Source organism: Ctenopharyngodon idella, chromosome 23 (assembly GCF_019924925.1).
Source record: "Ctenopharyngodon idella isolate HZGC_01 chromosome 23, HZGC01, whole genome shotgun sequence".
NCBI lineage: Eukaryota > Metazoa > Chordata > Actinopteri > Cypriniformes > Xenocyprididae > Ctenopharyngodon > Ctenopharyngodon idella.
Window position 1 is genome coordinate 12582468 of NC_067242.1, and position 13298 is coordinate 12595765.

At 37.8% G+C, this 13298-nt stretch overlaps 1 protein-coding gene across 1 annotated transcript in view; it reads left to right on the plus strand.

The window, feature by feature from the left end:
* The first annotated feature begins 1638 nt into the window (after window positions 1-1638).
* Window positions 1639-13298, plus strand: part of hs6st1b (heparan sulfate 6-O-sulfotransferase 1b) — a 57547-nt gene continuing 45887 nt past the window's right edge. The window contains exon 1 of the mRNA XM_051882929.1: window positions 1639-2516. Within this exon, the coding sequence (XP_051738889.1) occupies window positions 1996-2516 (521 nt within the window). The 5' untranslated portion in view covers window positions 1639-1995. The remainder of the gene's footprint in view (window positions 2517-13298) is intronic.

Consider the following 13298-nt stretch of genomic DNA (forward strand, 5'->3'; position numbering starts at 1 on the left):
GCTTTTAGATGTACTTTGAAAATAAAGCTTAAATGCCAGAACTATAAGATATAAGAACACGTCAGAGGTTTTTAAAGAAGGATCTGTTATCTGTTGATCTGTCAAACAAACAAACAAACCTCTGAGAAATACCTCTGGTAAATACATATGGTATATTGGTTGTGGCCTAATAATTAGAGAGTCAGACATGTAACCTGAAGGTTGTGAGTTTGTGAGGTTGTGAGTTTATATTATATATAGTGTATGTATTAAAAGAAATAAATAGAAACCTTTGCTAATTTAGTTGTAATAGCACAAAATGTCAAATATTAAAAGAGAAGTAAGATCTCCCCTACTGGGGTAAGAAGCCCCCCTGGATAAACTTTTACAGAATGTATAAATGACTTTTAATATAATTCTTATTAATATTTATGTATTTTTAACGTGCCATTAATGTAAAATACTAAATAAACTGTTCTATTTAAAATTTTATTTTGACAATTTAGTTGATAATAATTGAATAACCGATGACAGACAAAGCAGAATCCCAGTTATAGAGATTCATCTGAAAGGTAACATTATTCTGAATTTTGTACAGGCTTATGAATACTTACATGTTTAATTGCCCATATTTGAATTGAAGATATGTAATAGCAACACTATGAATGCAAATGTGATGATTTCACTCAACTAACGGTAACACTTTACATAACAATTAGGTTTCATTAGTTAACATTATACTACTTTAGTTAACATGAACTAAGAATTAACAATAATTCTACAGCATTTATTAATCTAAGTTCATGTAAAGTTCAACATTTTCTAATACATTATTAAAATTAAAAGTTGTATTTGTTAATGCACCGTGAACATGAACAACTGTATTTTTATTAATGCTAATGAATTAGACCCCCAAGGGTCTAATTTTATCTTTTTACTTAAAAATAAAAACTATAACTTTTACTCCACAAAGGTATATATTGGACAGTATCCATATGTATGGAGGGATTTCACAATATGCCATTGTCAGCCATCGTACTCCCCTGTGTCGCCCCCTATCAGTTCTGTGTGGATTCGCGGCACTAACTAAATCTCCTCAATTACTACAGGATTGATGTTTTGGTTCTCGTACGAAATTTCTTTGTGCTCAGTGCACTGGCATGAAGCGAATGACTTATTTTCAGTTAATCTGTGCACCATAAATCATCAAATCGTTTATTATTAGGGTCGACTTATTAAGAAAAAGAAAAGCTTATTAAAAAGTTTTTTTTTTTTTTTTTTTTTTTTTTTTTTAAACTAAGAGGATGCTTAGGGAGTCTATAGAATTTTTCAAAGAAAAAGTTTTGAAGATATATATTGAATTGAATAGTATATAGAAAAATACACTTTATCTAAATATTCCTCAGATAGTATTTTTGTCTTTTTATTATTTAATTCAATTACAGTAGGCCTCTATTTTGTTTACAAAATGTACAGCGGTCTTTATATATTTTGTGAAGAAGGTCCCTCGAAAAGGTATTATTATATTTGGGGATCCTTGGCATCAAAAATGTAACTGAGAACAAATATAGACCACAACCAAAAAAAAAACAAACAAAAAAAACACTGCAAACGGGAACTCCAAGCGAAGCATTTACGTCCGTTTCCTCATAGTTACTAGTGCGAGCTTGATGTGTGTGTGTGTGTGTGTGTGGGGAAAGTGGGTGTCGCTGTGTAGAATAATTATACGAGACAAGGGAGGCATTTTCTGACTGGTGTCTTCACAGAGGACTGAACAACTCAAGGTCTGAGGACTGCTGTGATTTCACCTGCTATAAGGGTCCCGTGAACGGATTTGATCTGGATTTTCGACAGGTAGGACCGGTCGAAATGTGGATATAATGTATCCAAACATACATTGTCTCGAGATCCTGAACTCTTAAGTGGACCTATGATGTTCTGTCTACGAAGAGACGCGAAGGGTGCAAGCCACCACAGAAGCACCGCGGACTGTTGTTGTCTGAGAAATGATAACAAATGAACGACACGGAAAGGAACATGGTTGAAAGGACCAGTAAATTTCTGTTGATCGTCGTCGGATCGGTCTTCTTCATGCTGATTTTGTACCAGTACGTGGCGCCCGGGGTGATAAACTTCGGCTCCCCGCACGGGTACCTTCTCGGCGAAGAGGACATGACCATTTTCCCCACTCCGGATCCGCACTACGTGAAAAAGTACTACTTCCCTATTAAAGATCTCGAGCGCAACATAGATTTTGAAATCAAGGGGGAAGACGTGATTGTGTTTCTCCACATCCAAAAGACCGGTGGGACCACCTTCGGGAGACACCTGGTCCAAAATGTTCGACTGGAGCTTCCGTGTGATTGTAGACCGGGCCAGAAGAAGTGTACTTGCTACCGTCCGAACCGAAAGGAGACCTGGCTGTTCTCTCGGTTCTCCACCGGCTGGAGTTGCGGCTTACATGCGGACTGGACCGAGCTCACCAACTGCGTCCCGGGAGTTCTCAACAAAAAAGAGAGCAAGTCAAAAAAAATGAGGTGAGTTTGTTTGTGTGACCCTGCAAGTGCTGAAAATCTCAAGGTTTTCAAAACATTCAGTGTCGCGAGGAGTTTCGAGAGGAAGTCATAACAGGTCAAAGTCACTATTGGGGTTATCGTTGCCTGTATTGATAACATTAAGGGTTTAAACTGTTTTTCTGTGTAAAATCGCCTCAGTAAATCTCCACTCGTGCGTAAACAACAGACTTTCTCTATTAGTTCTCGCTCATAACAGTTCAAGTCGCTGTTTACCCAGTCAAGCGTACAGTATCTGTTTCACGAAGGAAAATATACGTGAATCCGTCACGTTGTTACCGAAGTATTGTACAATATCGCTTAATTTTTGTTTCATTTACAGCTTCTGGGCGGGATGGGGATCCCCCTTTTGTTATGCTGTAAGAGTTGAAAGGGACATTCCACGGTTTTTTTTTTTTAAATATTTTATCAGACAAACAATATGATTTAGATGGCTAACTTTCATCTGTAGTAGTCCCTGGGACCTATATATGTATATAATAATATATTGCCATCTTTGGATGTATTGCTGTGTCTTTGAGAAGGTTGATGGGAAATAGTTGACAGCTTTGTAGATAATTTAGCCATTGGAGAGATTTAATGTTGATGTTTGTGTCAATTTTTACTGTATGTATCATGTTAATAGGACTGACTAATACCGTACTGACAACTCATTTGACACTTGTCCTTAAAATGTTCACATCCTGAAGAGATGATTTTAATTATTATTATTATTATTATTATTATTAATGGAATAGTACATAATTTAGTTGACACTTTTATTTAGTCTCCTGAATTTGACCTCAAGTAAATTGTAGTAGCCTGATAGTTCATTGGACTCTGGAACTTTCAGAGTCTTTCTCTCATTCACATTTAATTTTTGATGAAAGTAGTATCACAAATTACCACAATTGACTGTATTTTGGTGAAAACTGTGGTTCCAACCCATGCAGGGCTTGAACCTACAGCCTATCAGTTTATAGCTTGGAGCTTTTACCACTAAGCCAAATCACCCCTATTTCTATCCTGCGCGTCATTTCTCTAAGCTGACCACAAAATGAAGTGTTGTTTTTATTGTCACAATGACTAGAAAACCAAAGCAGTTTCAGTTTATACAGAAGGAAGCTCTCCAGCTGTGTAACCAGTTAACTAGTCAGACGCACAATGGGGTGTGTTTTAGCAAGCCTGCAGGGAGAGCTGAAATAACATGCTGATATCTTGCTATTCGGGAAAACTTAAAGACGTCTTTCATGACTTCTCTGTGCATTTCAAAATCTCTGGCGCTAAATGTGATAATGGATATTGTGACTCATGTTTCAGAGGTACTAAGTGCAAGGAAAAGTCATCCTAGAACTTGCCTTGGTTTTCACTTTCTCAGGTGGTTTTCTAAGGATTTTTTTTTTTTTACTCTGCCGGGGAACTTTGTGGAATGACTAATAGAGCATTCCAGTGTACTTTTAGCAAATAGCCAGTTAACCTCTTAAACCTCTAATTGACATGATGTTAGAAAACTTGCATTTTTTAGGAAAGACCTTCTAGATCCACAGGTATTGCAACCGTTGAACGGCCACATTCTGTCAGCTGTAGGCTTGGCTGATGAAAATTAGGAATTTCATGGATGGTTATGTCCAATAACTGAAAGACAGGGTTTAAAAACTGGCCCAACTAGCCTAATAGGTATCCCGCTGGCTGAGTGCATCACGCATGCCTTGATGCACAGGCCTAAGTGACTCGCACTACCAAGAGAACCATCAGTTGTTACTGGCTGATCTCAACGGCCCCACACCATCAGCCGCAGTTACACTTAGACAAGTAGAGCGCCGTTCACACTCCCCTGCTGTTGACGTGTTTTCAAGATGGAATCGCCATGTGTTCAGTGACTACAAAGTGCTTTATAGTACACAATTCACTGGGTTTTAATACCGAGATAATGTGACCCTGTAGGAAGGTTAAAGAGATAGTTCACACAAAAATGAAAATTGTCATTAATTACTCACCCTTGTTCCAAATCCGTAAGACTTTCGTTCATCTTCGTAACACATATGAAGGTCTTTTTGATGAAATCTGAGAGCTTTCTGTTCCTCCATAGACCGCTATGCAACTGACACTTTGACGCTTCAAAAAGTTCATAAAGCGATCGTAAAACTAATCCACATGAATTGAGCGGTTTAGTCCAAATTTTCTGAAGAGACTTGATCGCTTTATATGATGAACAGATTGAATTTAGGCTTTTATTCACATATATCAACATTCATAAACTCACACATCAGTTGTGGTAAACTGAAGCTCAAGCATGTTCGCTTGATGTTCGAGAACTCATTCTCGTGTGGATAAAAGTTAAATCTGTATAAAATTTCGAGTCTCTTCAGAAAATTTGGACTAAACCAATTCAATTCATATGGATTAGTTTTATGATCTTTTTATGAACTTTTGGAAGAGTCAAAGTGTCAGTTGCTTAGCTGTCAATAGAGGGACAGAAAGCTCTCAGATTTCATCAAAAAGATCTTAATTTGTGTTCCAAAGATGAACAAAAGTCTTACAGGTTTGAAACGACATGAGGGTGAGTAATTAATGACAGAAATTTCATTTTTGGGTGAACTAACCCTTTAAGGTAAAATCTTTTACTGAAACTGTCAGTGGGTTTTGTTAAAAAAGGTAAATGCATATTAAGAAATGTATATATTTACATGCTAATAAAAATGTATGGTATGTACGGTACTATAGCAGACAGTATTAAATTAATTTGTTTCATTTAGATTATATTTGCCATCATCTAACACTCAATTGAAGTTAATCTATAATGAACTTTAAAGAAAACACTGTTAAGTGAAACTTTAGAAAATCTCAAAATGAATATCAATCTCGCTGCTCTAATAGCCTATCTATCTACCTATCTGGCTGACTATTGATTCTACTAGTAGTTGAACCTCCTTTAATGGGTTTTATGGTGGAGGCAGGAGCTTGTTAAGATTATCATAAACTCCACAGTAAAGGCTAATTATCTGTTCTTCCCCTGGGTAACGTCTCAATGACACGTGTGTGTGTGTGTATGTGTGTGTGTGTGTGTGTTTGTGCACCAATGAGAGAAGGAGAGCAATTTGACTCTCAACCAGAAATAGAATAAGGTTAGTTGCACTTGAGGAAAATGTAACTGATAGTTAGGATGGGGTCTGTGCACTACTGAATTAACATTGTATGCAGTTGCATGGAAAGGTGTTTTCTAAATGACAGATCAAGAGGTTTAGCTTCATACTAAATCATTTGAATTGCCTTTGTGACTGTCTATTAGGGTTGCAAAGGGGCGGAAAGTTTCCGGTAAATTTCCAGAAACTTTCCATGGGAGCTTAACCTGGGGAATTTTGGAAATATTCCAAATTGGAAACTTAACCGTAATTTATGGGAATTTATAGGAATTTATGAGAATTAATGGGAATTAATTGGAAATTTGGGGAAATTTATATAAATGTGTTATATTTATATAAGCCATTTGAATGCACAGTGCATGCAGGGGGTGTGGCCTCAGTAGCCCTGCAGTAAGTAGTGTGCTGTGTGATTGTGATTGAGGAATGTGTAAGGTAAAAATTCAACTAAAATTGCATTAAATATGGTTGTTTTAACCAAAATTATGCTGCAAGATGTTTTTTTTCAACTACATTTAAGTACCCTGTTATAGGCTAACCTGCAATTTTGCAAATTCCCCGTTTATTCCCATTAATTCCTGTTAATTCTCATATATTCCCGTTAATTCCCATGGAAAGTTTCCAGCTTTGAAAATTCCTGGAATTTTGCAACCCTACTGTCTATGCATACTTTGTGTACCTTGTGTTAGTAATACAGGATATGCATGTACAAGTTAGTTTAAGCATTACAGCTCCAGCAAACTCAGCAGATTTCACAATGTGCCTGTAAAGAACAAAATTGTTAATTTTCTGAGGAAAATGTAAGGTGTATGAGTGGCCACCACAATGCAAAGTTGGTGAAAGGGTGTTTGCTAAAATGTTTTTGATGGTTTCTAGGTGGTTTCTTACTAGTCATAAGAGCCCGTCTGCTGGTCTCTATAACATTCTGGGTTGTGCTTGAATTTGCTTTTTTCCCTCCTTTATTGGTTTGAAGGAAATTTGTAAGTCTGATGAAAGATGAATAGTCAAATGTTTGGGGTATTAATCATGTCAATAGCACAAACTGTGGACATTGCTAAAGTATAATACTTGGCGTGTTGAAGAAGACTCTGTATTCTGCCCTGTGCTTAACCCGTCACCCACACACCATGTTAGGTGAAAACTAAGCAAACAACTATTGACAGCTTTAAGTCCAATCTGTCTGTAGCCCTTGGCAACAGACTGTTTACATCGTCTGCATGTCATGAGAGTTGCTTATCTTAACGATAATTGTAGGAAACTGCTGTTAAAATGCAGGGACAGCATCCATAAACCTTACCATTATCAGATAATTAGATTATATTGCAGTAATGTTATTTATTAATCTATATGTTACTTCAGTAGCACCACACCTCTCTACTCTCTGGGCTGATGTGCAGTTCAAAGTGGAGATGTGATGAAACGCTGGCTGTCATAGATCTGGATCAGGCGGGATGGTGACATAGATTTAGACAGAGCTGCTTTTGTGCTAAATTTGGGTCTCGGGCTCCACTGGGAACTGTTCAGGGATATTATGTCTAGGTAAGGTCTCTTTGTAGCTTGAATGATTATAAGAGGATTTGTTCTGGACATAAATGCTGATAATCAGTACAGCAGATCTTCAGCCTGATTTTCCACCACAGCTATTATGAAACTAATGTGCAGCACGGGTTGATTATGAATTGCTTTGCAGTATACATGGTGCTTGTGATGTTTCGGGATAAATATTTAGCCCACTAGAGTCAAATGGCTATTTCTGGAAGACTTTCACTGACTAATAGCTTTCAGTCAAGGATGTTAAATAGTTACTAAACTATGTTAAGTTAACTATTCAACATTAAGTAACTATTCATAGAATAGTTACTAATCTATGAATATTCTATGAATAGTTACTAATTCTATGAACCTAAAACGAATAGTTTTAGGTCCACAGGATATTGAATTCATGAAGTTGATCTGTTAAATCTGTTAAATTCCATCAAATTTGTTTATTATATTTACTCGTTTGACATTATTAATGTTAATTAATATTCTGTGTGATTTATGATGCCATTTTTAACTAATTTAAAAGGATTTCATCACTTTAGTTTAGCTTAAAAATGTTAAACTTTACAATGTCAAAATGATAAATTCTGTCTAAATTCATAAATTCAGCCTTTCCCCCTAGCATTTTTAGTGCTGTTGAGCTAAGTCTTAAACCCCTCTGATTGGCCATTGTGTTCACACACTCAACAGATACGTCTGTGATCAACGCTTCAAAAACATGTTCTTCACTAAGCACTTACACAGAAACACACAACTTGGTACCAAAGTTGGTACTTTTGACAACACTAATACGAATATTTATGATATAAAAATATAATATAAAAGATTTTTATGCCAAAAAATTGGGTACTGGTAAAACATAATATAATTATTTGTTTTGCAGTTTATAAGTTGCTTGCAAAAAATGTTGTAATGATGCAGTTTTGGCACTGGACTGCTGAACAAAACCAGCCAAAAATGAAAACAATGAGCAATTAGACCGAGAGGGTCAAGAAACCGTAGGATCAAAGGTTATAAATAGACTCACAATGGGTGAATCCTCTTTGCCGCACTGGTGTAATCTTGAAGAAAGCGCGCGGACTGGTAATAATAGTGGTGCTGGCTGCAGGATGTGATTTACTGTGAGCCAGAGAGACAGGACAGCAGCCTGTGAGGGAACAGGCCAGCGGTAAGCCACTAACTACCTGTCCGCAGAGACAAATGAGGGCCAAATTCTCTCAGACTTTCCCCTGCTCTTATTTTTTTGTTGTGCTCATTGCCTCCCTCGCTGTATCTACTCCTCTTTCTTTCTACTGCACAGCTTTCTCTCCCTGTTCTTCTCTGCGAGCATGACTGAAATGTCTTCTTTAATGTATTACTGCACAATTATGACCATCTTCTTTTATGTTGCTTGAGTAGTAAAATGATGCCTGCACTCCAGGGAAAAGTATATAAATTGTGGTTACCTGGCATGTGAGTTTAATGCAGAAGTCTGGACCGCTTTAAGGCATGGATTTTCTTGTAGCAGGCATGAAACTGGATGAGCTCTGGATGAGCAGTGGTCTGTAGCGCGATGAGAAGCAGGAGGTTTGTCGCTAAATTGAATCAGATGTTGTCAGGCTGTGATGGCTCACGGTTCAGTGAGAGCCACTCAGACACACTTTGGAGGTAATTGGAGGACTTTTCTGTTCAACCTCACTTGTTCTTTCGTTGATTTTATCTTAAGATATACCGTACAGGTGTAGAGCTGATATTATTCTGATGTTACACAGATATCACACTTTCAGACCCACTTCTGGGCCTCATGGTCTTGAAGTCTCATGTTGAATTTTGAAGTCCACATTGGAGCATATTAATTCCAACAACCAAACTGTTTGATTTTTATGTGACATATGAGGTAAACTGGACATAATTCTTCCAGTAATTTGGAATATATAGGATTGTTCAGACAGGCAGAAAAAAAAACTTTTTTTGTGTCACTCGGACTCAAATCCGTTTAGTTTTTTGTAGTCTGAACAGATATTGAAATTAGATTCAAATCAAAACCAAAGGCCCTGTTTACACTAGTGCATTTTCCTTTTAAAACGCATAACTTTTACTACAGTTACACCTGTCGTTTACACTACTCCGGCATTTTCGACCCTCGAAAACTGAGACTTTTGAAAACGCTGCAGAGCCCATTTTTAGTTTGAAAACGCAGGGGTTGCATTTCAGTGTAAACGGACCAAAACAGAGACTTTTGAAAAAGATGGCGTGGCTGCCCACGTTCACTCTGCGTATCCTTGATGACCGTGTAAACAATAACATGGAGACTGAACTGCAAACTTTGCTTTGTTGTTATTTTTAGCAGCCATTGTGCGGTTAAACTACATGTGCAAGAGGCAACTGTTTACACTTGTACGCACATCCCCAGTGTGCATGAACGGACATGTGACATGTTTTCGGTCGTGTGGTGTAGACGGAAATTGTTTCTGAAACGCTGTGAAAACACCAGTGTAGACGAGGATCGTTTTCATTTCAAAACGCTGTTTTAAAACGAAAACGCACTAGTGTAAATGGGGCCTAAAACCATAAAAACAAATTTGTTTTTTTTTTTAAACAGTAATAAATAAAATGAAATAAAATATTAAAAAAATATTATATGTTTTAGCTAGTTGCCAAGTGAAGTCAATACTATACAAACTATTAATAAAACCTATAGTAGTATCTCAATGGTACTAAAATAACACTGGTGCGATAGATTATGTTAGGCGTTGCGACCGGAAGACTTCATAAAAACATTGCAAATGCCACCCTTCCCCGATTTTACCATGTTTACGATGCATTTGGATTTGGTAACTGACCTCATGAAAAACATAATCAATGGTGCTCCATCAATTGCACATTTCTTGGCCATTGCCCATTGAATTGGCTGTGGTGCTTGCAAAGTTCAAAGACTTTAATGCTTGTGGGTTGCTCAGCATTATGGTCATTTGGTCAGGGGATTCACCTGAACTTTGGGACGTTAGCTGTCTCAGTGGCTGCACATTGCATGATAGCATAGCGTACAGCCATGTCCCTATGAGCTGGGACAGCCTTAGTGTGTTAATCCAATCAGATCAGCGGGGGATTAGAGGCCGTTGTCTCTAAAGAAGACCATGGAGTTATGCTAATCTCTTTAGCGATGTGTGCTGGGGCCAGAGCGTCTCTCATGAGATGGAGACAGACAAGTTGGTTTGTGTGTTGACATGAGGTAATTTCAAACAAAAGAGAACATCCACGATGATGTAGCATGTTTTCGGATCATGCTACGTCTTAAGGCCAATTCACATTGAAATGACAGACATTGACCAACGACAACAGACACTTTGTCGTGTTTTTTCGAATCAGTGCGTTACCCCTGTTGGCGTCTGTTGTCGTTTTCACCAATTGACCTTACGCAAAGATCCGCCCCCCCTTAGTTATTGTTGCTTTGTCCGACAAGCCATGGCGATCACATCATGTTCTCACAGAGTGAAAAATACACCGCGGAGCAAAGAGGACACTGACAACGCGCCGACAGACAAGACAGAGCAGGTTACTTTTGGTATAAAACAAAGTCTTAGCTTTCAAATTTTAACTTTTTTTTAAAGAAATTCAACCAATAAATACCTCTTTGTGGGTCTTTAATGTGTCATAACAGATCGCTGTAGCGTTAGTCAAGTGGGCACGTGAACCGATCATCTCATCCTACTAGTAAGCATGAATTAACATTAGAAGGTATGTTGTTTCAATCGCTGAAATACATCAATACACACCATTTTTTAAGTTCAAGTCCACCAATGTTAATTTATTAACTCTCCTGTCGGGTTTGTTTATCGGACAAAATGGCGGATTCAGCGTCATGATTGGCCTGTCAATCAAACTCCCAAAAAAGGGTGAATTGAACATGTTAAATCAGTGATTTTTTTTCTTTTTTTTTTTCTTTTTAGGATGTGGAATGTCTGAGAAGTGACATACTGTAATCTGGTGGTTGTCTGCATTGGTTGGCATTTATGTAAATTGGTTCCTTATATATATATATATATATATAATATATATACCGGAACCAAATGATTTTCCATTCAGATTCTTTTTAATGAATCAGAAACATACAGCACAACCAGTGTAGTTTCCCCACTCAATTAACATAATGAGTCAGTTCTTTTAAGTGAATCAGAAACATACTGTTCAACCATCTGATTCTTGAATGCATGAATTTTATGAGTCAGCTCTTTTTTGTGAATCAAAAACATACAAAACATACCTACAGTGCAACCAATGTGGCCCAATTCTTAAACAAATGATTCATTTGTTATTCTTTTTGGTGAAGTTTTGTTTTTGTTTTTAAATTATCATTTGGCATTCCCCCCCCCCAATGTTTATTTCCAACAATCACTAAAAATCAAAGAATCATTCCTGGAAGTGTTAAAAAACAGAATCAAATTGGAACCAGAATCATTAAATTCTTTACAATTTCGATGCCTGCAGTGTTACTGAAAAAGCTTAATCAGGCCTCGGTTTGACTTGAAACTTGAAAGTCTTTTCTGAAATATGAAACTCTTGTCTGTACCAAACCGAGCAACACTTTTATTTCTTATTCAGCATGAAAGTTGAAATTGATGCTTACAAATGCGTCACACTTTTAATGGCAAAAAGTCCTGCTTGAATACGCCCTGCACTGCCTCAGTGACTAGATGACTGATGCTCACATCATTTGCCGGGACTCAGTGCTGTATGAAATTGAATTCAGGGAAAGCGAAGACCGCAAGATGGGGATTTAGTAGCTGATCATTGTGTTCTTCTAGGGAGAGAAATGTTATCAGTTACTCCCTTTGGGAAAAGCAGGCTTAAACCGAAGCAAACATATACGGACTTAACCACACAGGAAGTACATGAAAATTCACCGGTCGATCTGTCAAATAAAAGTGGTTTCTCATGATCATTGTTCCTGTCATCCTTATCTAGCATCAAGGACATGAGGGGGATGAGGAATTCTTGTGTTAGAGATTAATAACAGTTGTGCTATTTAATTTTTAATTCAATCATTTTGCCATGAACTTTGATTTCCTAGGCCTCCTTTGTCTCGTTGTGTGAGATGTCTGCAGTTGAATGACATCTCACTTAGCACGTCTTCAGATCTATACCGGTGCGCTCAGGAAATGGGCCGTCCTGTCGTCTTGCACTAGATTGATGCTCTACAAGGGCAAATTACAAGGTAATGAGTGGTTTGCTGGAGACACTCTTTAATTATGGCCTGATGGTCTCGAGTGAGTCTGAAGGACAACTATGGATTATTGTGTGCCTGTTTGTGTGTGTCTGGATGTCTCAAGTAGCAACTGGTCACCGTCTCGCGCTTTCTCCTGTATTTTTAGTCGATTCCAAATCTGGAGGCCCATTTCAAGGCGGACTAATAATAGCCCAGAGGCCTATTATGACAATGACGTGCAATCTGTCTCTTTCTACTGAACGGACGGCAGGGCGCAAGCAGACTGCAGAGATTCAGCTCATGCTAGCTGAGATACCCTCATTAAAACATGCTCTTAATAAAACATGTGAAAACGGGTGATGAAGGAGAGCAGTTTGTGCGGGAACGATGACAGAATCAAAGCTGTGACCAAATGGTGGTTCCCAGTGGGATTTCATTATCGAATTGTCAAGCACATGTCAACATATTTGCACATGCACACTTAGTGGTTTGTGTAGGAGTTTTTTTTTTTCTTTTTCTTTTTTTGGCTATATTTAGACGTCATTGGTGACATTGGGCAGCACAAGCTGTGTTACTCATAATTGTGAATCTGCCCCCCCCCCCCCCCCCCCCCCCCCAAACACACACACACACACACATTTTGCTTCTTCAGTGAGAAGACATAATATTGAGAGGAAACTGGATTGTGCAAAGGATGTGTAGGATGTGTAATCAAACAAGCATCGCTTATGAGCACCACTAGATTTCCTGATTCATTTTTATTCTGATTCACATTGTATTGCTGTCTGATTCTGATTCATTTGGGTATATTTGAGTTATATATTTGGGTATATACATATATGGAAGCTTGTTTCCGCCACTAAATAAAAAAATAAAAAAGGTAATTGCGACTTTTTATCT